We start from the raw sequence: 26,078 nt of genomic DNA on the forward strand, positions 1-26,078 counted from the left end.
AACTTTTCCCACTGATAACACAGCAAACCCCATCACAGCCAATCTCATGACTTTTCCCACTGATAACACAGCGAACCCTATCACAGCCAATCTCATGACTTTCCCACTGATAACACAGCGAACCCCATCACAGCCAATCTTATGACTTTCCCACTGATAACACAGCGAACCCTATTACAGTAAATCTCATGACTTTTCCACTGATAACACAGCGAACCCTATTACAGTAAATCTTATAACTTTTCCCACTGATAACACAGCGAACCCTATTACAGTCAATCTTATGACTTTCCCACTGATAACACAGCGAACCCAATCACAGCCAATCTCATGACTTTTCCACTGATAACACAGCGAACCCTATTACAGTAAATCTTATAACTTTTCCCACTGATAACACAGCGAACCCTATTACAGTAAATCTTATAACTTTTCCCACTGATAACACAGCGAACCCTATTACAGTAAATCTTATAACTTTTCCCACTGATAACACAGCGAACCCTATTACAGTAAATCTTATAACTTTTTCCACTGATAACACAGCGAACCCTATTACAGTCAATCTTATGACTTTCCCACTGATAACACAGCGAACCCAATCACAGCCAATCTCATGACTTTTCCACTGATAACACAGCGAACCCTATTACAGTAAATCTTATAACTTTTCCCACTGATAACACAGCGAACCCTATTACAGTAAATCTTATAACTTTTCCCACTGATAACACAGCGAACCCTATTACAGTCAATCTTATGACTTTCCCACTGATAACACAGCGAACCCTATTACAGTCAATCTTATGACTTTCCCACTGATAACACAGCGAACCCTATTACAGTCAATCTTATGACTTTCCCACTGATAACACAGCGAACCCCATCACAGCCAATCTCATGACCCACTGATAACACAGCGAGCCCTATTACAGTCAATCTTATGACTTTCCCACTGATAACACAGCGAACCCTATTACAGTCAATCTCATGACTTTCCCACTGATAACACAGCGAGCCCTATTACAGTCAATCTTATGACTTTCCCACTGATAACACAGCGAACCCTATTACAGTCAATCTCATGACTTTCCCACTGATAACACAGCGAACCCTATTACAGTCAATCTTATGACTTTCCCACTGATAACACAGCGAACCCTATTACAGTCAATCTCATGACTTTCCCACTGATAACACAGCGAACCCTATTACAGTCAATCTCATGACTTTCCCACTGATAACACAGCGAACCCTATTACAGTCAATCTTATGACTTTCCCACTGATAACACAGCGAACCCCATCACAGCCAATCTCATGACTTTTCCACTGATAACACAGCGAACCCCATCACAGCCAATCCTGACTTCCAGCTTTACGGTCCTGCCTATCTGACTGTGGAAAGCTAATTACGTCCTCAGCATCAACACAACAGAGGCGTTACCTCATAGCTTTGAACTTAAGGTTAAAGAGAAAAAAAAAATCATATAGATTTTATGGGAAAGAACCAGACTATTTTTTAGCATATAAATTAAATCTTTAGTAACTCAATTATTCTTTTTGTTTATTGCTTTAAAATATGTAGGCCTATAGTATTATTTTTAAATAGATTTTTCTTTAGAGTTACATTGTTTTGGATGTTAATCTCTATATATACAAACTTTTCTATGTACCGTATTTAAATTTTCTGGACAACACATTTTTTTTTTACATTTAGATTGTTCGTTAACTATTATAGGAAAATTTAGATTTAGATTTTCGGATTAAAAAAAAAAGAATATATTAAATCTGCGATTGACATTAAACTATTGGATTTACTTATAGGCAGCGTAAGCTCAGATTTAAAAAAATGTTTAGTATTAAATTGCCTTATTTTGATGACAAGGAGCCCATTATCTCAAATAGCTTAGGGCCTTATCAAGGCTAAATCCGGCCCTGTCTTAAACCACATCAGCTTCAAGTAAAAGGAGACGCAAGATATATTATCTTCCAGATTATAGAAGAGCTAGTTTGTAGGTGCTTTATTCAGTTTTGAATATTTGACCAAAAAGGCCTAATTGAATAAACAACAACAGAATTCTAGTGCCTACCGGAGTTGCTAATAATTCAGAATTCTTTATTTAAAAAGTGAAAACCAAAAGATTGCTTATGAACGAATATATGTCTTCTTATGTGCTCCTTTATTTTAACACTTAGTCAGTCAGCTAAAGAGAATGACTCTTTTGCAATACGTTGTGCCGCCTTTACATGCCCTGTCCACTTTTGTCCAAGTGTTTGTCTACATACACACTTCCGTTCAGATGAAAGCTAAAAAAAAATAATTCATGAATGAACCTTTCAGTAGCAGACTCGAGAGATGACCAATGGTCTAAGGTTTCATTAAGAGGCTAATCGGTCCTTTGTAAATTAAGCTCCGGCTGTTTGGCAGACTTCAGTGTGAACTTGTAATACATACAATTATCTTATCACACTTATCTCATCATCTGAATTAAACACATACACACGGATAGTCTCAAGATACTAACAGCTATGATGGAGCACATTAACAGCTGTGATGATTCACATAAACAGCTATGATGGTGCACAGGCTAAAGTCTTAGCGTATTGGTCAAATTAAAAAAAGCATAGCAGTGGATCAAAGCCCACACCATGTTTCGTAAAAACCAAAATGGACTAGCTGTACTATTTTGTATAGCATGTGTGACTCTCTGTCAGGTAATAAGCATCGTGTTCTCCAGTATTGTATATTTTATATTTAAATCAATATTCTTGAGATATATCCATTGTTGTAGTGATTGTTTTAATAAACTGACGTGACTTAAATATTTAAAACAGCCGTCTGATAGTACGATGTTCTGGCAAAGGAAAAGACTCCAACGAATTTATTGTAAATTGCGATCTAATCAGGTTAATCATAACTTAAACAGGTTACAAATATACACAAAAAAGTTAGAGCAAAAGAAAATTTAAACTTTTTTTAAGCAGTAAAATTAGTTTTTTTTTTTTTTAAGTTTTTTGTAAAGATTAGTGACTGAATTGAAAAAAAAAACCCACAAATATCCGAAAGTGTTATACGTACATACATACATACACCCATCCATACGCTTTACTTTCTGCTTCATAGTATAGTTACGTTCTGTATTTAATATATTGAAAAATGAAAATACTTTTAAAAAGGTTGTATTAGTTCTGATTATTGACCTATCAATTCTGTTTGGATTAGTCATGTAATACGATTTGTAACCTATCTAGAGTAACAAAAAGAAAATCTGTGCGAATGAAGATATCTTTACCAATTGTTTTTGTTTAGCGCAATTTAAAACTTTTAGCTTTCTAAATGCGCTATGATCCTATCACTTGTTAATACACTAACCATTGTGTCAGCAAAATGCTTATGAAAATCAAAGGTTTCATAGCTATCTATTGTTAATTTCAAGCTTTTAATCAACGACCTAATTCTCTATACAAAATATAAAAGGGACGAATTAAACATATAAGCTTACCGCCACATCTGTCAAGTATCATTTCTTTCTATTGTTCAAGACCTAAAAAAATACCAATAATTAAATAACTTTATGATTAATTTGTGTTACTGACTCTTGAATTGTCAGGTGTAAGAAATAACAGCGCAAATTTCAACTTAATCCATGATTGGTTGAGTGAGAAAAAAGTGTCCAAAATTGTACCAGACAGACAGACAGAATAAGTTCATATAAGCTTTGTTTAAAAAAAATGAATGACAATCCAAACTCTGGACTTCAAGACCACAGCGATTGTCCAGATCAGACTGACCACTTCATGTTATTGTTATTAATCCAAACTCTGGACTTCAAGACCACAGCGATTGTCCAGATCAGACTGACCATTTCATGTTATTGTTATTAATCCAAACTCTGGACTTCAAGACCACAGCGATTGTCCAGATCAGACTGACCACTTTATGTTATTGTAATAGTCAAAAGCAGATGTCACATCCATAAAAAAATCAGCAATTGGATGTTGACCTCTATTGTATGTTGTTATCAAATTTATTCAATCTACTTTAGAACCCTCTAAATTATTTTTTTTTTTAAAAGAAGACGCTATGTCAGTTTAGAAGATTACAACTTCTCTTACAAATGGATAAAAGAGGCCAGTTCAGTTAGTCACATCAAAACCATTAGTTTCGTCTATCTTTTCTTTTCTTCCTACTTGATGACTACTTAGTCGTGTCGTGGCCACTCGTTAGAGAAGGCCTGAACATTGACCTGCGACGTCACAACCTGTGGGCAGTCCCCCAGACGTCGAATGTCAGTGTTCAAGCCTTCTATAACGCTTGGTCTCGGTCGTATCCGCTCCAGGCCAACCATGTGACAGTCTTGAACCGAAATCCTCTCGGCCATTATTATCTGCTGTCTAATTTATGTAGACTTGACAGATTTGTTTGTATTCAATCCTCTAGATCAGTGTTTCTCAAACTTTTTCTATAAAGGAACTTTTCTTATTTTTAGGTCAGATCAAAAATAGTTAAACAATATTCTCAATTTAGATTTTTGAAATTATTTTCAAGTTGAAAGCTATGATAAAATATACAGACCTAAGCATCAGAAAAAAATGAAGGTTTAATGACTTTGATGGAATTGTGTGTTCTTGAAAGTTTAACTTCTTAATATCAGGCACGATTTTTGATAGGTTAAATTTTAATATCTGAGGGGTATCAAGCCACCTACATATAGGCCTATACTTTGACTTTGTTGCAATATAATTTTTTTAAAAGTCCTGCTTCTCAAGGTTATAGGAAATAAACATATAAGAATAGAAAATAGTGTTGAAATATTAAGATACTCTTAAAGACAAATTGATCAGATATCTTTTAATGGTTGAAATTAGTTTCAAAGTAAAGTTAGAATCTAGATTAGTTCAAATTTCATAATGATGTTATATATGTATTATTTTTTTATGTTACCGATAAGAACTAATAAAATCAATTTTTTCTTTTCTGTCTACTTCCGAATAATTCATGTGTTGGCCTCCAAGTTAATTGTTCCAATAGTTCGTGGAACACCAATTCCAGCCTCACGGTACCCTAGTGTTCCGTGGAACACAGTCTGGGAAACATTGCCCCAGATCCAAGTTATTTTTTATGCTTACATTTTCATAACAATTTTTACACAAATCTACAGCTTTCTTGAAAATGCATTGCGTATTCTATTATTTGTTTCTTTTTACACATTAGCATAATGAGACCATTTTTTTTTCCACTATTTGTATTGACTAATTAAAATATTTATTCTTTTGAATTCAGAGCGTTTCGGCAGCGACATATTACCGCAGCAGATACTATAAAACATACGCTCCTGCTAAAGCAGCGACCAAAGACAGCGGCTCAATTTTTCCTCACCCTTCAAGACATGGGTCGGCCACATCGACGTCTTCCACTACAGCCAGAGAGGCTTTCCAAAGAGAAATGTATCCCGCAAGAAACATAGAAACAAAGCGGCAGACTTCAACAACTAAATTCTACCAGCCGATACCAACAATGAAATTAGTGAAACCGACACCATGGCCTGATATAAAGAAAAATACAGTCACGCAAAAACCAAATCTGATGACACAGCCTTTAAAAGTCAATGAGGCAACATTAAAAACATTGACGGGAAATTCAACTACGACTTTCAAAGCAGACGATGTTAATATGACCAAAGGATCATTGCGTTATACGGCTTCCCCTGATTATAAACCCAATTTCAAGATAACATCAGCACAACATAATGCAAGCAAAATTAATCCTGAAAGTCGTATCTTTGCGTCGCCTAGCTTAGCATCATCAAGGAGTACAGCGCCAATTACTCAATATTTTACTTCCGCTAAGCAAAAACATAAAAACAATCAGGATGATATAAAAACTACAATTTTGTTCAAACGAGACAATTTCGAGGATTCCCCTAACACACCTTCAACAAATAAATTGTTTTCTTTTTCACAACCTACACATGATTCAAACACACAATTACCTTCCATAGACAACAAGGGAGATAAAATGGAGAGCACCCCTCCACAAAATACATTTGTGACTAAAGATAACTTTAAACAAAGTGTCACGGAGGCTAGCGACATTTTTCCCACATTCTCTGACAGTGTCAGAGGCAATGGTAAAACCACACAATCAAAGGATGGATTCAGGGCGGAAACGAAGGACTCCACATCTAAGAATACTAAAAGCAAAACATTGAAGCCCACGTTAAATATAGAACATACCGAAATATCTTGGTATGAGCGAAGGTCTTCTACTGGACATAGAATTGTGACTAGTGGAAGTACTGACGTTACACAGGACTCCAAGTCAGAGCGACAGTCTTCTTCTGGACTTAGAGTTGTGACTAGTGGAAGTACCGACGTTACACAAGTCTCCAAGTCAGAGCGACAGAATTCTTCTGGACTTAGAGTTGTGACTAGTGGAAGTACTGACGTTACACAGGACTCCAAGTCAGAGCGACAGTCTTCTTCTGGACTTAGAGTTGTGACTAGTGGAAGTACCGACGTTACACAGGTCTCCAAGTCAGAGCGACAGTCTTCTTCTGGACTTAGAGTTGTGACTAGTGGAAGTACTGACGTTACACAAGTCTCCAAGTCAGAGCGACAGAATTCTTCTGGACTTAGAGTTGTGACTAGTGGAAGTACTGACGTTACACAGGTCTCAAAGTCAGAGCGACAGAATTCTTCTGGACTTGTTGTGATTAGTGGAAGTACTGACGTTACACAGGTCTCCAAATCATTGAGGAACTTTTCTAACGAAAGAGATGTAAGCACATTGTCCTACAAGATACCGTCGCGGTCAGAACCACATAGAGTAATAACAGCTCATAGTAAAGATATAATGTCTTCAAGTAGCTCAACTCCTGAAGTCAACGAAAATAAATTAAATAAGTGGGAAATAAAAACCCAGAAGTCCTTGGAGGGTAGAACGCATTCCAAGTCTAGTGCAACGCTTAACCCTTTGGAAAACGTGGGAAATAAGTTTTCCAGAACCGGCGAAACTTTCACGTCAAGCCAACAAAGCCAAGTGGATACAAACGTAATTAGCAGATTGACAACTGCTACCGTCAGATCCGAAGAAGTAACCACACGGGAAAGATCAACACCCACAAGTGCAACTCTTAAAACCACCTCTACAACAACACCGCTGATAAACACATCTACAAGGCTTGAAACAGAAGACTTCAACAACGGGAAAAATAACAGGGACAAAAGTAGACTTCCAGACAGAAAGGAAACACAGACTACCATCGGCAGCAACAGACATGGCGGAGATACGACCACAGCAACAACTAAGACTTCAGGTGAGCTTAGCCAGCATTCTGCACCACCAAGTTTTTCAACTCCACTTAACACAACTACGTCTAAAGTAAATAACAAACTGGCATCTAGTACAGGTCAATACAAACTGGCATCTAGTACAGGTCACTACAAACTGGCTAATAGTACAGGTCAATACAAACTGACTAATAGTACAGGTCAATACAGTCGCTCTACACACACGCGCCTTACCATACCCTTCAGTTGGCCAGGAGACACTTCCGTAAATAAGGCTCTTGAGGATGACGGATCTAGAAGTTTAAATAGGACATTTGGCCAAACGTCCATTTCCACTAGCAAATCTACAACACAAGCTCATACTAATGCGACAATACTTCCTGTAATATCTTCAACTATAACCGCTATGAATTCTTCTTTGTCAGATAAATTAATTATTACAACGGTTCGCTCAGTATGGCACGATAAAAATTTTTATGAATTAAAATTAAAAGAGTATTTTAAAGCCCTGGAAAAAGTGTATAAAAATACTTCTGCTGTACCAGAAGAAAAATCCACAAACGTACCGCTCTCTCAAAGCAGTTCTGACAAATTCCAAGTAGCAACTGATGCCTCAACAACAACCGATGATTCTAATAAAGAAATAAAGACACAACCATTTCGTAAAGATGAATTGGAGGGGACATGGAATAATAACAATATCAATGATGATAAAAACCTCGAGAGAGATGTATCATCCAGTTTTAAGTATAAAATGTCACCAGGTCCTAACTTTAAATCAAACATGGAGCACTATTCCGGAATAACGTCACCAGAAACTTCTTCAGAATCCAAGTTTTATACATCAGTTGAAAGCATCGCCACTACAAATAGTGTAACGTCACCGGATAATTTAGGTACGCAATTGCTTCAAAGTACTGCGAAATTTAATTTGAAAGTTACAGATACATCGGAAATACCTTCAAACATACCAGTAACCAGAGCTATGTTGGTGGATGAAAAGATATTGCCGTCGGTAACTAACAGTGTCGACAAATCAATAAAAGTCATACCGAAAAATATTAAAGGGGAATCAGCAACATTAAAAGTAAGCAACACTCCTGCAGATTTAGCTAAATCAACATTCTCATTGCCAAAGGTGTCAGAAACATTTACTCCAATACACACCAGAAAGATATTTGCTATCCCAACAGACAGTCTTAGAAGCAGAGACCCAAAGAAGGCTCCAGAGCTTTCAACTTTATCATTTTTAGAAATGAAAGGAAATAATATGACGACATGGACAAAGCCAATGGCAAGCACTCCAATACGTTTGGTTGCAGAAACATCAACCAGCACTCCCGAAAATTTACTTACACCAACTTCACCTAACTCTCCAGAAAGAAAGACTACAGCAGCAGCATCAAGTACAATACAGTCAACTACACCCTCGAGCAAGTCCAAGCCTATAACTTTAGAAAACTCTGAGGCAACAGCGTCGACATCTCATAGTAAATTTGAGCCTTCTAGTACAGTTTCAAAGATAGTTAAAAAACCAACTTCTTTACACAACAGAGCAGCAACAGTCCCAACAACCTCATTAAAAACAAAACTGTCGTCTGCTACTTTTTCAAACTGCACTACAACAGCAACGACAACTCCAGAAACAACATGGACTTTTTCAAACGTATTTAACAAATCACTGACATTGACAACATCTTCACCATTAACTCACGAAACATCCAAAACTACATCAGAAATAGCAACAAAAACATCTATTACATCAAAAACACTAGAAACCAAACCATCAATATCAAGTTTAGCACCAACAACAACAAGATCCACAACAACGTCAGCCCAAACAACAGAAGTCATTACATCAACCTCAGCAGTACCATCCGAACCATCTACAGCAATATTTACATTATTAACAAAACTATCCCAATTAAACACAACTAAAATACTTAATATAACCCAAGTTATAACAACAGAAACAACAGCAATAAAAACTGAGCTTTCTGTAACAGATCAGATAAAAACAGATTCATCTACAAAATCCGAAGCATTCACAACACAACTTTCTCCAAAAACCGAAGCATTCACAACACAACTTTCTCCAAAAACCGAAGCATTCACAACACAACTTTCTCCAAAAACCGAAACATTTAAAACAGAGAAATCTACTCAAAGCCAGGCTATTACACAAACATCTACTAACCAGGTATCACTAAAAATTGATTCAGTGACCACAGAGTCATTCAAAACATCAAATACACCATTTACTAATATGCAGGCAATAACCAATGAACCATTTACAACAATATCTGAAAAAACAACTGCACCTAGCACGGCCAACTTGCCGAGAATAAAATCTATATATTTTCAAACACTTCTAGAAACTACAGAAAAATCCTCCTTTCTGCCATACACAACAAATACCATCTTCATCACAACACCACAACCAACATCACTGCCCGATTCAACAGAGTCTACCAGCACCTCAACATCAACATCTCAGCCCGATTCAACAGAATCTATTATCACCCATCATGATACAACAGAGTCTATTATCACACAGCCCGATACAACAGAATCTATTATCACACGGCCAGATACAACAGGATCTATTATCACATCTCCATTGCCAACACCCCAGCCTGATACCACAGAATCTATTATCACACAGCCAGATACAACAGAATCTATTATCACACAGCCAGATACAACAGAATCTATTATCACATCTCCATTGCCAACACCCCAGCCCGATACAACAGAATCAATTATCACACAGCCTGATACAACAAAATCTATCATCACAACATCATTATCAACACCTCAGGAAGTCCTTCACATAGGTAGTCCATGTTCTCCAACAAGAGATCGTTGCTCCATGTTTGTCAACGACACTGTGTGTCTAGAATATAAGTGTACATGTACATGGTACGCTTACCCCGTCTTTAATGTCACATGCAAAAAATGTGAGTATATTATCTTTATGATAATAACTATAAGTATTCATTTAGCTGTTCTTTTTCGCGATTAAAAAATAAAAACTCTAACTATATATTTAAAAAAAACTAATTACCAGTCAAAAATTAAATATAAGTGGGAGCCTAGCCTAGCCTAATAAAATAACCAGAAAAAAAAAAGATTAAACACATTTGTTATTCCATATGATATAATAAATGCTATTTCTTCATTAGAGCACAGAACGAAATATATGGATGTGCCAGGAGAAAAAAAATTATAAGGCCTACTTATTAGCGTTCAAGTATCCAATTAGGAAATATGTAAAACTTTTTTGTAAGGAACGTCTGTAATTGATAAAAGAAGCCCATGTAAATAAAATAAAGTTACCCTTTCAGACCTTGATAACTTTAGGTCAGATGATAAGGACATCTGTTTCTGTAGCCCACAGTTAACGAGGGTTAACATAACTGTTCCCCAACTAATGTCAGGTACCCATTAGAGCTGGGCGGACTCAGAGGCGCCCAAAGATCCCGAAATTAAAAAAAAAATCCTAGTCTTCACCACGACCCCCCCCCCCCACTCTCCCTTGTAAGCCTAGCGCTCTACCACTTAGACACCGCCCCCCCCACCCCGCCCATGTAGACTGGAGAAATTATTATTAACAGCACTATTTGAACAACTTTGATTGATTAATGTGCACTGCGACAACCCCAAGTAAACGTCCGAAGATAAGATTTGTGTCGTAAAGTTATGTTGTCTTTGGTAGGCTCCGTGATAAGCTCATTTGGATAACAACTTTAAAATAAAAAATTAGCATGAGTTTGTTTTAAGATAAAAATGCTTTTTTGAAATAAGTTGTATTATAATCAAGAAGCTTTCAGTGCAATTGTCAGTGTAATCGTCACTTTAAATGAAACTTTAGCGTTTTTGTATAACGTTATTTTCACAGATTCAACTGAGGACTTCACACAGGTCCGTATTCTCAAAGTCACCAACGACAGCATACTGCTACAGCTGCCGACAATTATGTCCCCAGACCATCGTAATGTTTTAGACACTGAAATAGCCTGGTCATCGCCAAGCTTCTCTACTTCAGTATGGACACGTATGTCCACTTACCATCTGACCAGTCTGGTACCTGGCACAGTCTACACAATCAAAGTGCAGATTGTAATGAAGTCACACCAGGACAACTCTAGGACGTTACAAGTGGACTTTCCCTTGTTGTCGGCCATGACAGGTACATTTAACAATAACCTATATCAGCTTTTCCCAAACTTTTTCCATAACGGAACACTTCACACATTCTGGGTGTTTAGCGGAACATTTTTTTTTTGTTTTAGGAAGGTTAAATCACATGGTGGACAACTAGTTAATCATTTCCAGAAGTTTGTGGAACACCTATTCAAGCTTCGCGGAACTAGGGTTCAGCGGAACACAGTTTGGGAAACACTGGTCTATATCGAGCTGCATTACTCTTGCACTTTCTTCTAATCCACAGAAACCTTCTGTCCTTGCCGCCACTTTTCCACGTATTCTGTTATCGACTATCAAGAGAACAAACATATTTATGTTTATAAACTAAAGTGACTTGAGCCTGATCGAAGTTTAAAGTAATATCTTGTAATCCTGGGGGAAAAAAACGAATATAGGCTAACAATGAAACGAAGAGTTTAACATTAAATATGGAATATTCTGAGCTAGAGGACAGAAACTCCACAGTATTTCCTGATAATTCTTATTTAAGATAAGATAAGATAATTTTTATTGATCCAATCAAATAGAAATTCAGTTTGGACAACGATTGACAACCTCAGCGTAACAACTGTAAGAATAACATTTTAGATGCAAATACGAACAACATTCACACACGAAACACATACACACTCACAACCAGCGCTTTTTGAATTAGACTTCTATGTACTTCTCGATGATGACAGATAATGTTGTAACACTCTGACCGACAAAGGAAAGGAGACAACCACTTCGTTCAGATCTTATGTAACAGTGGTTTAATGGGTGAAGGTTATCTTTGAGAATCGAGAGTGTTTTGGAAAGGCATCTTCCTTGGCATTGTTTCTTCTAGAGATGGTAGCTGTGTTATATACGAGTGATATACGATGCTTTTTTAAAGTGAAGAAGCAGAACTGAAATAAACTTTGTGAAATAAAACGCTTTTATTCCCCATCCTGGAATCAAGAAAATATTGAACACTCACTATAAATACACAATTTAATTTAATTTCACTTGTAAATTCACAGAAGTAGACATAATAAACTTATTTTGAATAACTCAACGACCCCGCTTGTTGTCTACCCGTGTGTATAAACCCAACTCCTCAAAAATAGCTGGAAATTTCAATGTCTATTATGAGAGCAAGGTATCGCTTTTGCTCAAAGCTAATTATTTGTAAACAATATATTTATGCAAACAACACAACTTTGTGGCGTAATTAGGAGTATCTTCTCAAATTAAATTTGCTATAAATATCTTATTTCTTCAGACCATGAGACCTTGACGCGTCCATTACGTGACAGTGACATCCTGATGGGAGGAAATTTTTCCCATTGTCGGACCCCCCCCACACACACACAGACATATACACAGGCAAATACACACACATATACACAGACAAATACACACATATACACAGGCAAATACACACATATACACAGGCAAATACACACATATACACAGGCAAATACACACGTATACACAGGCAAATACACACACATTTACACAGACAAATACACACACATATATACACAGGCAAACACACACACATATATACACAGGCAAATACACACACATAAACACAGGTAAATACACACACATATACACAGGCAAATACACACACGTATACACAGGCAAATACACACACATATACACAGGCAAATGCACACACATAAACACAGGTAAATACACACACATATACACAGGCAAATACACACACGTATATATGGCTCCTTTTGTCTCGAAAGGCAATGGATGCTCCCAATTGAGTCACTGGTTTTGGCTTAATCTTGAGACGGGGCAGAATCTGGTGTGGCTAATCAAGCCAATTCTAGAACGGCAGACTTTGCCACAATTCGTACATGTGTATGCCTCTGATTTATTTAAATCTTATTTGTTTAAGACAACCAAACAAGTTGAAAGTACAATAACGTCTGTTAATAAAACTATCTGATATCAACATTTCAGATCCACCGGAAGTTGGTGAGATGTATGGTGACACCGGGCAAGACGGCATTTTAACATTCCGACCTCCTGGTGGACATTTTGACGGATGCGCCGCTTCAGTGGTGGAATTAGACTGGTTCAACCAGTCTGTTGGGTAAGACACATGATAGTTTGAGAATAACACAAGTCTAAACGAGCCTGATTTAATGAATTCTTAATTACTTTTGATCAATAAAACCCTTTCCCTAGCTCGATGATAAGATAAGCCGTAGGTTTTTACTAGATAGGATAGACTAAAAGGAATACTAGTTTTGGCATTTTACTTCCTACATTGAGCAGTGCAAGAGGCACATATCTGTTGCCCATGTTCTTAAAAGAAGTCATTGTTAAAGGTAATAGTGAACAGTCAACAATTTAACAGCTTTAAAATGATTTCATCTATGCAGTATTGTATTATGATCCAGTTATCATATACTTTTTAGCTGGGTTCCACGTGGAGATGATTGCTTTGGTCCCCTTTCCAAGGATTCTGGCTATTTTTCAAATTATCAGCACAAGATCGTTTCCTATTCTGTTAGCCTTTGAGAGACACTAACATCCTCATTAAGTCTTAATTCATCCTTTCTTTGTATCACTGTCACTTCCCAAGCCGTGGATTCTGAAATACAGTCTTGTTTTATTCTTATTTAATTTAACTTTATCTTATTTTATACATGTGTCATTTTGTGTGACCTCCTAGACACACTCAGTGGACAAACTTTAACTGCACACATCTGAACATTGACCGCCCTAAGCCTGGTTACAACTACATAGTGAGTGTGTGTGTGAATGTCAGTGATGGTCACTTGGTGACCAAGTCCAGCAGCTGGAGGACTTTCTTTGTATCGCTCACCGGTGGTGGTAAGTGGACAAAAACATTTTTAAATACACGCTGGGCCAGCAGTAGACAGAGCTGACCGTTTTCTCCAAAGTGCGCCTGGCAGGGGCCCCGCAATGCACATTAAGCATATCACTATCAGTCACGGCTCTTGTCACAGGCTTTTAAAGATTTAGGACTTAAAAGGGTTAACATATTCAGTGTATCGTACGATTGGCGCAAATTAACCAACTTGCGCCTATTGTGTTCGAGCTGCTTCCAATGCATGATGTGTATTAAATGCTGTTATTATCATAATATAATAATCTAATTAATAGTAATTGTTGTTATTGTACACTATCATACACTAAATTGGGCCCCGCAATTCGTAAGGCCGGCTAAGAAAACACATATATAGCTATATTTATATTGCCACTCTAGTAGTATTGGGCGCTTCATTAACTAAACGACAGAACGGAATTAATAATTATGACTAGTAGATGCAGCGGATAGATTTAACGGTTCAAATATTAATTCAATTTTCAAATCTTCAATGTTGATATTGCTAACTGTTTAAGCGTTGACAGTATTAACTTTTTTTTTCTTTTCATATTTTTAACATGCTCAGAGCGCTATGGTCCAATCTCTTTGGGGACCAGTTGGGGGAAGGGGGGTATTATATGTGGTAGAAGGTTTTTTCCGTGCTTTCTTTGGGCGCTCAGTAAACACAACTCTTCTGGAGTCGGGGGTCAAACTCAAGCCCTCTATATGGGTGGAAGAGAGGCGGTATGTATGGTGGAAAGAGTTCAAATGTCAAAATTTTCATGTTATTAATTGGTAACAGTTTGCTGTTAAAATGTTGACATTGTTAGCTTTTAAAATGTAAATAATCATCTGTAAGCTGTTGATATGCTGATGTTGTAAAGTAATAAATAGTTTATATAATATTATGGTCAAGTTTAAAAATGTTGATATTGTTAGTTTTGAAGTATTGATATTGTTGAAAAAATAGTGATAGTCATTTGCTTGTACAAACTGCACTCCAATCTCACAACATTTCTAAAAATGTGGAAATCTTGTCCTGGATTTTCAGTTTGTTTTTAATAATGTTGAATTACGGATATTTAAATAATAATAATAACCAATCAATACACCCTGTTGTTATAGCAACCTCGCGGACACACTCGAAGCCCTAAACATTCCAAAGAGGATCCTTATTACCTGCAAAAAGGCTTTACTGCTGCTTTTGTAAAGTGTTTTTCATGTTTCGGATGTTCCTTCAGAGTTGAAGATAGTTTACTTCCTAGTCCAAACCTCCCGCAGGACGACGGGGGATGGGAGCTTGCAGGGTTTGAACCCGGGACCATCGATAAATCCAAACGACAGTCCAGCGCGCAAACCGCACGACCAGGCAGCCATCCTGTTGACAAGCCACATCATCAGAAAATTTCTCACTGGACACTGTTGAGGGGACTACATGGAATTTTGTTTCCCTTTAACAAAATTCGACACTGGCAGTGCCAGAGAATGAAAATTTATTATTTCCAAAATAGTAATAATAATAATAATAATAATGAAGCATATTCTAAAACTCGATGTTTCAATAATCTGTATTATCCTTGTGGACATTTATCTTACACTTGTGCATTGCAAATAACATGACACAACAAGTGTTTTATGTTTCTCTTGTTAGTACCAGGTAAAGTGGAAGATCTCACAGTGACAAATATTACTAGCACTTCGGCCCTAGTAACGTGGTCAGCTCCGAAAGTAACCAATGGCTATATCACTTCATATGACGTCATTCTGAGGTCATCTCATTGGCAATGCTATGCCACTTTGACTAATGCCGTTAGAGAAACTACCCGGCAGTCTGACCAAATGGTAATTCATTTCTTTTTCAGTTTTTTTGGCATTGTAGATGTAAACATTGAATTTTTTTTTTTAATTAAACATAAAATTTAAACTTTGCAGTTGTTTTTTTTTTAAAGAATAATACTATTTGCTTTCACTTCATATCATTGCCACAACTAAATCAAAAATTTTAGCCAACATTCTGACAACATTTTGACAACATTGCCCAACATTAGTCCTTAAACCAAAAACTAAAATCTAGGTTAAAAATTATTATATGTGAATACATGTATATATGTATTTGTAACTTAATTTCTTTGTTCGTAAAATTTTTGCCTAACGATGCAAGACATTAATTTATAGTTTCTGCACTTAAAAGTTAAGTAGACAGTAAATTTATGGGTTGTTTTTTTTTTGTGTACGCAGTAAAGTTTATAATTTTGTAAGAAATACATGTAAATGTTTGATTATAATCATTTCAAAATTAAACTTTATGTTCCCAATAGAAACTTCATTACCCACTGTGCTCGGTCGAGAGGGAATCACGTGGAAAAAATGAAGGAATAACACTGATGAACTTGACTTTAGCCACTGATTACGTCATCAGTCTGGTGGTACACAACAATTTCAACAGCAGTCCAGCAGCAACCATACATTTAACTACAGCCTCTGAAAGTGAGTTGCCCTGAGTCGGAGAGTTGCCAAATTGAGATATTTATTTAACCAAAAAAAAAGTGATTAGGTCAAAATGTCCATTGTTGTTAACATTTTAAGAGATTTTCATAAAAAAATCTTATCTTATAAATTACAGACGTTCCTTCATAAGAAACGATATTTAATCTTTAAAAGATTGTGCATATTAATTAAACCTGTCAACTGTCAGTACTAAAACGTATCAGGAAACAAAAACAAAGCATTATTTCCCAAATAAAAAAAAAACAAGAATATTTTATTGAATAGTTATACTAGGCCTATATTTTTTTAAATAGATACAGACTTTGATATATTTATCAAACAAATACCTAGCAGATCTAGTCATCTGTTTTTATAGGTTATAGATTACAAAAGTGTTATGTTTTTAAACTAAAATACTTTATTGTCAGTGTTTGCTTTTGGACTCTCTAAGTCTCCATCCATACTCTGCAAGATATGATAAGAAAGGAAAAGCTTAACAAAACGAGCCACAGTCTTTTTATAACTGAAGGCAGCCAAAGTGTCTTTAACATAGAAGTCTCATTCATAAAGGGTTGGTCATGTGTGTGTGTGTGTGTGTGCGGATGTTAAGCATGTGAATGTTGTTTGTGTTTACATGTATAAATGTATTGTTATTGTTATAGTATTAATACTGAGGTGGACAATTGGTACTCTTAGTGAATCTCCATTTGTTTGGACCTATCAAATTATTTTATCTTGAATCTAATCTAACATACTAGTTAACCGTATTTACGTACATTGCAATACAAAATAAAATAAGAAGTAATAAGATGCAACTTTGGAACATAGAGTTCGTCCATTGAAGTCCGATGGTGACCACTTTCGTCATGCAGGGGGGGGGGGGGGGCTGAGGGCTTTGCACGGCGGTTTTTATGCCTCCTCGTGTGGCTGGTGAGACCTATGTGAGCCCGGAATGTTCGGCTGTAGACTAAGCATGTAATTCCAGATGTAGCTTATGTCAGTTGCTAGTCGCTGTGCTGGCCACATGAACCTAGTTAACCATCAGCCAAAAAAAAACCAACTGATGAGCTTACGTTGAGGTTGTATGTGTTTAATCGGGGGGGGGGGGAGTGCACACAATAAACACTTTCTTGCAGTTACACATCATACAGTATAATAAGTATTGTTTTTGTGTTGACGTCACTTCAGGGCCATTGTCTCCTCGAGACGTCACGGCAGGAACAACAGCCTCATCTGTGATCATAAGATGGACACCACCTTCAAGATATCCAGGGCCAACTGATTACGTCATAGTTTTGACAAACTCTACTTCAGTGATAGGTTATCATGTGACAGGTTCGTTATTGGCGTACTTTTCCTTTAGCATTTATATAAACTTATTTCTAACAACCCTAATGTTATCACTTATAGTGCACGCAATGACCTAAATATAAATATTTATTAGTAAAAAAATATTGGTATCAATGTAGCAATCTACTGGAATTTTCTTTTTTTTTTTAATTATTATTTTTTTTTGCATATATTCATGCCAATATGACAAGCTTAATGCGCTCTGATCTCCTTACCACAATAATTGTTTTGTCATGTAAATTTTGGTCGCTCCTTCCAGAAATGAAGCTTATTACCTCATAGCCCAGACATCCTTCTGGACAGCAGGGTATAAAAACAGACAGGGTTTGAACTCTGGACCACCATGACGACAGTCAGAAGCCCATATCAGACGACCAGGTAGCCATCTCCTAGTACATGTAACTATCGCTTCATATCTCATCTACCAGCTGGGTCTCGGCTTTCGTCGTCGTAGGGGCGCTGTGTGTAATAAAATCCCTTCACTTTTCCCGGGCAGCTGTCTCTCTTAGAAGGATATTTAGTGAGAGGCCGGTCGATTCTTTTACATTGTCCTGCTAGATTTTCCTTGAACTACCATTTCTGTGTGCTCCCTCCACTGTTGTCTACAAAGAAGGATGACCATGGCATAGCCGCATGCATGAGCTTTCTGGTACCCATACACTACTGTAGCTACTATATCTTATAAAGTGTGTTCTAGTCAACATATGTTGAAAGGGTTGTCAGGATTCAAAATGGCTGTTTCTTTCTACGCTATGCGCAGAGTTTAGTCGGTAGCCTCTAATTGACGAACCCTGCGAAAAAGACTTACGCAGAAAGTAGACAAGCTCCAATACGTATGTTAAATGAAGAACAGGATGGCTGCCTTGTGGAAAATGGCTGCCTGCTCGAGGATAGCTGCCTGGTCATGCGGTATGCGCGGTGGACTATCGTTTGGCGTTCTCGATGATCTCGGGATTATTCCTGTCCGCTGCCATCCCCCTTCGTCCTGCGGGAGGTTTAGACTAGGAAGTAAATTATCTTCAACTCTGAAGGAACATCCGAAACACGTAAAGCAATCCTTTACAGTTGCTAACATAAATATTGATACATCTGTCTGATTTTGACAAAATATACTATTCTCTTAAGGTTATAACAGCAGCAGTGTAAAGATTCCTAACCTAAAACCGGGCACATGTTACACAGTACAAGTTAGGTCCAACACGACACAAGGCACATCAACCAATGTGACACTACACCATGTATGTACACTGGAATCTAGTAAGTGCTCTGCTGAACCTGAACAGCTTTATAGTATGTAAGTGTTCATATAATACTTTAATAGGACTAATATGTCGTAACTCAATGATTCTCAAACTTAACCTGTGAGGGCCCCTCATCTATACTAAGTAATGCACGTTTGTGCCCCACTGAATGAGAAACCCTGTATTACGCACTCTTTTAACTGTTAACATTATAGCAAGCAAAATTAAAAAAAAAATACTTTAAAAAACTTATATAAGAAACGAACTGGACATATCAGCCATATATCTCAATTCTGTAAGATTTATATCCCTTTTCCTATATCATACAGAATCAATTAAATACCACTGTTTAATTAACTAATAAGTTAATTTTCTGTTAGGGTTAATGAGTAATTGTGCAAAGTTTAAACTTGAACCGCGAATTGGAATGTGAGAGAAATAATGTAAGATTTGTACTAGACAGATGGGCTGAGTTAATATAAGCTTTGTACCAGTGACGCAGCTAGGGTGGGGGGAGAAGGGGGGAGAATTTGAAATCCCCCGGGGCACCCACTTGAGGGGGACTCCCAAATGAGTGTTTTTTACATTAAAAATTAAATATTACTCAAAGTGCAGAAGCCCCCAATCAGGTCAGGCCCCCCGGGCCCCAAAACGATGGGAAATTCCTAGCTACGCCCCTGAACTTTGTACAAATATCATTTTAAAAAGTGCAATTTTTTTTTTATTAAAAACTTATTTTTCCTCCTCTCCCCCGCTCCCCACACCCAAAAAAAATCTGCTGTTACTAAAATCTATAAAAATCTATTATATATTACTATATAAAATAATCTAGTTCATGTCACCCAATCCTAACTTAAAAAATAATTAATGACAAGAGAATTTCAACAATATTCTCATCATATAAAACGCACGGCATATAAAAATCGCTTTGGTCTATTAATAGCCCTCTAATTGTAAATATAGTAGGCTTACATCTTTCTCCACTGTAACATTATTCAGAGTCCGACAAGGTGACTTGGTTGAATGTCAGTAGTGATCCTAGAAGTATTCACTTGGCGTGGACGTCTCCAGAACATGTGAATGGACGTCTGCAGGGCTACGTCATCTACCTGTGGGCAGGTGCAGTGTGCTTGGAACAAGTATTGCTGTCCCCTGACATGCCAATCCAGGTAAAGCAATTTTAAGATGTAACAAAAAATATCCCAACAATCTTAAATGTTAAATAAATAGATAGACTTTTATAGAAGAAAAGTAGTTAATGCGTTATATAATGTTTAATTAAATTCTTGTTAAATAAAATCTGACACCTAATTATTTGTGATTTTTAGCGTCCTTCGAAAGAGGAATAGACCTGTCATTTGCATTTGATAGAATTTCATTCTGATATTCTTTCTGAAAATATTAAACCTGCATTTTTATCGGCCTCGGTGGACCACTTCGGGGGCCGATATTGAGTTTGTGTTCCCACACAAATTGTTTTTGTAACCTTGTTCAAAAAGAGTTCGTTTATTAGAGATAAATCAAGCTCGTGTCTTATCTGATCTCTCGGTTAAAACTTCACCACCTAATACAAATTGTGATTTTGTTGTACGCAATATAGATCTAGATTAAACAGCCAGACCGCGATTCTACATTATTCTACAACATAATAAGCTGACATAAAAAACTGACATTAAAGGCAAAGTGATAGTTCAATCAAAACATGGGTCTTTCATGTTGATGTTAAGATAACTTGTTTAGAAACCGCCATTTGTAAGCAATAATTACTTCGTATTAGAAACGAGATTTTCTGATAACTGTTCTAATTTTGTTTGCGATAATCAAAAGTCGTATTCATTTTTTTTTGTTCCTAATGAAGCTAGATGATGCACTGAAATGCAACAATAAGACTAGAGTTTCTGCTATCAGTCTTGCCGACAGAACGGCGAAATACACAATACACCAATTAGTATCATGTAAGCAGTATCTTGTCAGTATCGCTGCTATTAATGGAGCAGGGGTTGGGATGACGTCAAACACAACAGTCACCACACCACCACAAGGTAAGAACCATTCTTTTCTACTGTTACCTTCAATGAAGTCCAGTAGGGAATCAGCGCCGACGGCGCCGTTATCTCGTTGATGGTTAGAAAGGCTTTTATCCAACGAACAGGCCTGGACATGGGTCTCTTCACCCCTGTCCTTTCTGAGGGCTCCCAGTAGTAGCGGCCATAGACTGGGCAGAGACCGTGCCACATAAACAGCGGCACCGCTCCCGGTCTTGGGTCCACTCGCTATAAGTGGCCGACGGCAACGCTAACTATGGGGACACTGATGACGGCCCCCTTTGTGGAACGGCGTGGCGGACTTGTTAGATTGGGGTGCTGGCATTTGTTCCACCCCCACCCCGAGTGAGATAAAAAAAAAAAAAAAAAAAAAGCTCACACATGGTATCTGGCTTAGGTCTAGTTCGCTACCCGGTACTTAGCCTATCTAGTTCCACTACTAGACGTTTCCACGGAGGCACCACGCTGAGGCGGCGGGAGCTGTAATCCTCATTCTCCTGCTACCAACTGCCACTAATTTAAAAACTACTAAGCTATTATGTTGACACTTTTACATGACACTATTGTATTTAATTGCATCTCTTAATTTTACACTTCTTTAGTTTCCTCTAGGTTTAACAAAAAAGCTACCTGGTAAAAAAAGGGAGCAAAAAAAAAAAATAATAAAAATGTCACGTCAAAATGTTATTTTTATTTTTAAAAGATTGTAACCTATGGTATTTCCATTGTGTGTGTGTGAAATATTCTCTACGATTTATATGATCTACAGGACAACAAATTGTTAATTTGATAAATAGCAAAAGTTATAAAAATAAAAATTGTCTTATGCTTGAAGATATATTGCAAAGAAACATCACTAGATAAATTGTTGTATAGTTTCAGTCATGGGCGTAGCCAGGATTTTTTTTCGGGGGGGGGGGGGGTTGAACCCCAAGAACCCCCCCCCCCCTGGCTACGCCCATGGTTTCAGTATAGACCCCCCCCCACCCCGTGTCAGTTCTATTTATGAATATGTTTCTGTTTGTCTTTATATCAGAAAAGAGTCCTTGTAATCACTACACATTTCCATAAGGATCAATAAAACTGTCTTAGTCTGTCTTATTCTTTGAGATCTTGCGATCTATACTGGAGATGATGACAAGGTCATCTGTTTCTTACTCTTACTGTTAACAGGGTGTCACGTGGCCAGCTTAACGACCAACCACCTTCACTTTCCCCAACTAAAGTCAGGTACCCATTAGAGCTGGGTGTAATCAGGGGCACCCAAAAAAATCCCGAAATTCAAAATCCAAGTCTCCACCGAGATTCGAATCCAGGACCCCAGGCTCGGAAGCCAAGCTCTTAACTACTCAGGCACCGCGCCCCCTTTACTTTCAGTTCTCTATGTTCCTCTATTCCGTTCATATGAAGCTCCTGTCCATGATAGTGGAAGCTCAACATAGGTCGATGCTTGTATTTTTCAGTGCCATCTATTTTGCTGAAATGTAGAAGCGAAGCTCCTGGAGCCATAACTTTTCATTGGGAACAGCCGCAGCATTCCAACTGCAACATCTCTTATCATTTGAGTCTGTACAGAGGCAGCAACTTCTATACCAGCAGTAGCAACACTTACACGGTAACTAATTCGACAGGTAAATTGTTTTTATGTTTTGACTTGAAGTATTTCTTAACGCAAAACTTTTTGACCACTTTGTGAACAGGTGCATTTGCGTGTGGGGCTGTGTATCTGTATAGGCCTATATATAATATATATAATATATATATATATATATATATATATATATATATATATATATATATATATATATATAATTAAAGTTCCTCTTTCAGACCTTGCGATCTATATAGGGCAAACGATTTTAAAGTTATCTGTTTCTTTTGTTTTACGTTTAACGAGCAGGGTGTCATGTGACATTTGGCCACAACGACCAACCGCCTTTACTTTCCCCAACTAAAGTCAGGTACCCATTAGAGTTGGGCGGACTCAGGGGCGCCCTAAAATCGAATATGAACCCAGGACCCAAAATATATTTTTTGCGAATTGTTCGTATTTTAATGTCCAGCCTCACTGCAGATATCAAAACGTGATAAGTGTAGACTGGGTCACTAAGGAGTTCTGTCTGGTAGTGTGCTATGCCCTTTCCTTTACCACCCTCACGCTGTCCTGCAGAAGATGCACAAGGAGGTAGTGATCTTCATTTCTGAAAGAACGTTGGATACTTATAATAAAACATTACGGTGTATGTTTGTCTAGTGTCTGGACTCTGGTGAGATATTTTATAGGATTGATGCAGGGAGGGTATGAAAGGGGTGGACGGAAGAAACGAGACGACATCAGACAGAACCACCTGCAACCATTAGGCTATACATCGTAAGCACTAGTCTTAAAGTGAGTTGAACTAGATCTATACTGTTTCAATTATTGGACATCTTGTAATTGAATGTGTTTGTATACTTCTATACATTCATTTGATTTGTTAAACCATCACTTGTTATCTGTTTAAAATGACTAGTTTTATGTGTTTGACTAAAATACGTTATGAGAACTTCAATAATGTTTATGTTGTAAGTAATATACCCGCAAGTTGTAAGTTATTTGATTTAAAGACCGCATCTAAAACCGAGAGATTGGAGACAGGCCTACTAAAGCGATTGGACCCCACGATGACCTGATAACTAGTGTAAAAACACGGAAACTAAAACTCTATGGCCATGTTAGAAGGTCTTCGGGGCTCGCAAAGACTTTCCTTCAGGGAACAGTACCAGGAAGAAGAAGAAGAAGCTGACAGAGAAAGCGATAGGAAGACAACATAATAGCATGGACTGGCCTGCCGTTGAAAGAGGTTCTAGCCAAGGCAAAAGGCAGAGAGGAATGGAGAAAGACGGTCGACTAATCTTGTGTGGTGTCCCAACGGTCAAACAGACCATGGGATAGGTAAAGGTGAAGGTGAAGAGTTATGACGAAGTGGACCAATATTTCAAAGTGATGAGGCAAAAATGAAGTTTCCGAATCTCTTTCAAAGCTTCAACTATTCAGTAAAGATGTCAAAACCTGTAAGTTACGATCAATTTTGTCCAAATTTGAAAGGGAAGATTCAATCACGAATCTGTCAAGAACGCAACACGTATTGTGCATCAGATACTTTGATGAAACCACACTAAGAAAACTTGCATGGCGTTGGTATAAATACCAAGCTAGGCGACTGATTACAAACGACGAAGAAATGGATGAAATGGGAAATGGATAGACACGAAGGAAATTTTCGATGATCGACTTGAACATTTCGATAATTAGATCAAAGCGCCGAAAGAAGTCGATATTTTCCCCATCGTTTCTATCGATACCATAATGAAAAATGTAATTTGGGAAAATGACAATAAATAAGTCTTTTCTAAAATTCGAATTTTCTTGTTATGTTACTCTGGGGAGGGGGGGGGTATTGTATTGAGTTTTTTTTACCAATTGGGGAGGGGTGGTGTAAAATGGGGATTTTTCGGCGTTTCTTAAAATCAGAGCAAGTTGTGGCCTAAGTTGGTATTTAAGGCGTTTCTTAGGGGACCTCTGAAACGCCATCCCCCTTTCGCTCATAAAAAAACCCCAATAAGGTTGCCTTTACACATTCTCCGCCCAGAATTGCTAACGAACTATAGGCCTAATTATTATTAAATCAATAAAAGACATTTTCTCAACATTAATGATTACTGGGATCTTGCCTCCCCATTAAAAATATTCAGCTCTTAGGTCTTAAAAAGAAAAAACTTTTTCGCTTACAATGTGGTTGACATGTATACGCATTATTAATTAAATTTGTTAATGAACAGAAAAATTCGATTTACATACATGGCGGAAAATACTAGATCTATAGATAGGTAGCTTTTTGGTGTAAGGAAAGAAAGTGCTGACAATCTATGTTTTTTTTCCTATGTACTTTTTTTTACCTTTACCTTTACCTATCCTTTTTTTTCAGCACTTTAGAATCCAATTTTCTTTCTTCCCCTTTGTAGTACAAAATAATGCTCAAATAGAGGAAGCATTTATTACTTGCAACTTACAAACAAATGGACAACTAACTAGCGGGTATAAAGTAGATTGGATACGAATAGAGCTATTGAAAAAAATCAAAGATATCAGGATATACCACTGATTCGTTTAAACCAGTGATTCCCAAAGTGGTCTATATAGACCCCCAGTGGTCTAGAAGACTTTCAAGTGGTCTACGAAAGTGAAAAAATAAATTCTTTCATACACTAATATATGTATGTATATAATATGTACCTTAGTTAATCCTTTACATATCTATCTTGCTATTCAAATGAAAAATTGTTGTATTTAATTCCAATACTTATTTAAAAGCTTAATTTTGTCTACATGTGACTAATTTTTAACATAAAGAAATGTAGACTGTACAGCAATAATAATTTAAAATTGGGAGATATTCTTTCATTGTCAAACAAGCGGTTGCCTAATTGCCTTTTTATGACAATATGAAACGAATTACGCTGGAAGATCATTTGAGACGATGCCATCCTGACAAAATAGATAAAAGTTTGACAAACTTTCGAACAGTCAAAATAAAGAAGAGAACCACAAAATCTCTCCTACATTATAGAGAGAAGATAATGGTTTGTG

General features: G+C 37.1%; 1 protein-coding gene across 3 annotated transcripts in view; it reads left to right on the forward strand.

Annotated features, from left to right (window-relative positions):
- Positions 1-2,354: 2,354 nt before the first annotated feature.
- Positions 2,355-26,078, forward strand: part of LOC106074838 (receptor-type tyrosine-protein phosphatase eta-like) — a 49,425-nt gene continuing 25,701 nt past the window's right edge. For 2 of the 3 annotated variants that reach the window (XM_013235711.2, XM_013235712.2), the window contains exons 1-12: positions 2,355-2,717; positions 5,287-10,255; positions 11,197-11,487; positions 13,449-13,581; positions 14,167-14,327; positions 15,977-16,167; positions 16,644-16,812; positions 18,001-18,147; positions 19,288-19,419; positions 20,403-20,572; positions 21,262-21,445; positions 22,912-23,079. In XM_013235711.2, the coding sequence (XP_013091165.2) occupies positions 2,652-2,717; positions 5,287-10,255; positions 11,197-11,487; positions 13,449-13,581; positions 14,167-14,327; positions 15,977-16,167; positions 16,644-16,812; positions 18,001-18,147; positions 19,288-19,419; positions 20,403-20,572; positions 21,262-21,445; positions 22,912-23,079 (6,781 nt within the window). In that variant the 5' untranslated portion in view covers positions 2,355-2,651. The remainder of the gene's footprint in view (positions 2,718-5,286; positions 10,256-11,196; positions 11,488-13,448; positions 13,582-14,166; positions 14,328-15,976; positions 16,168-16,643; positions 16,813-18,000; positions 18,148-19,287; positions 19,420-20,402; positions 20,573-21,261; positions 21,446-22,911; positions 23,080-26,078) is intronic. The other variant, XM_013235713.2, reaches the window with a different exon arrangement.

The sequence above is a fragment of the Biomphalaria glabrata genome, chromosome 6 (genome assembly GCF_947242115.1).
Source record: "Biomphalaria glabrata chromosome 6, xgBioGlab47.1, whole genome shotgun sequence".
NCBI classification, from domain to species: Eukaryota; Metazoa; Mollusca; class Gastropoda; family Planorbidae; genus Biomphalaria; species Biomphalaria glabrata.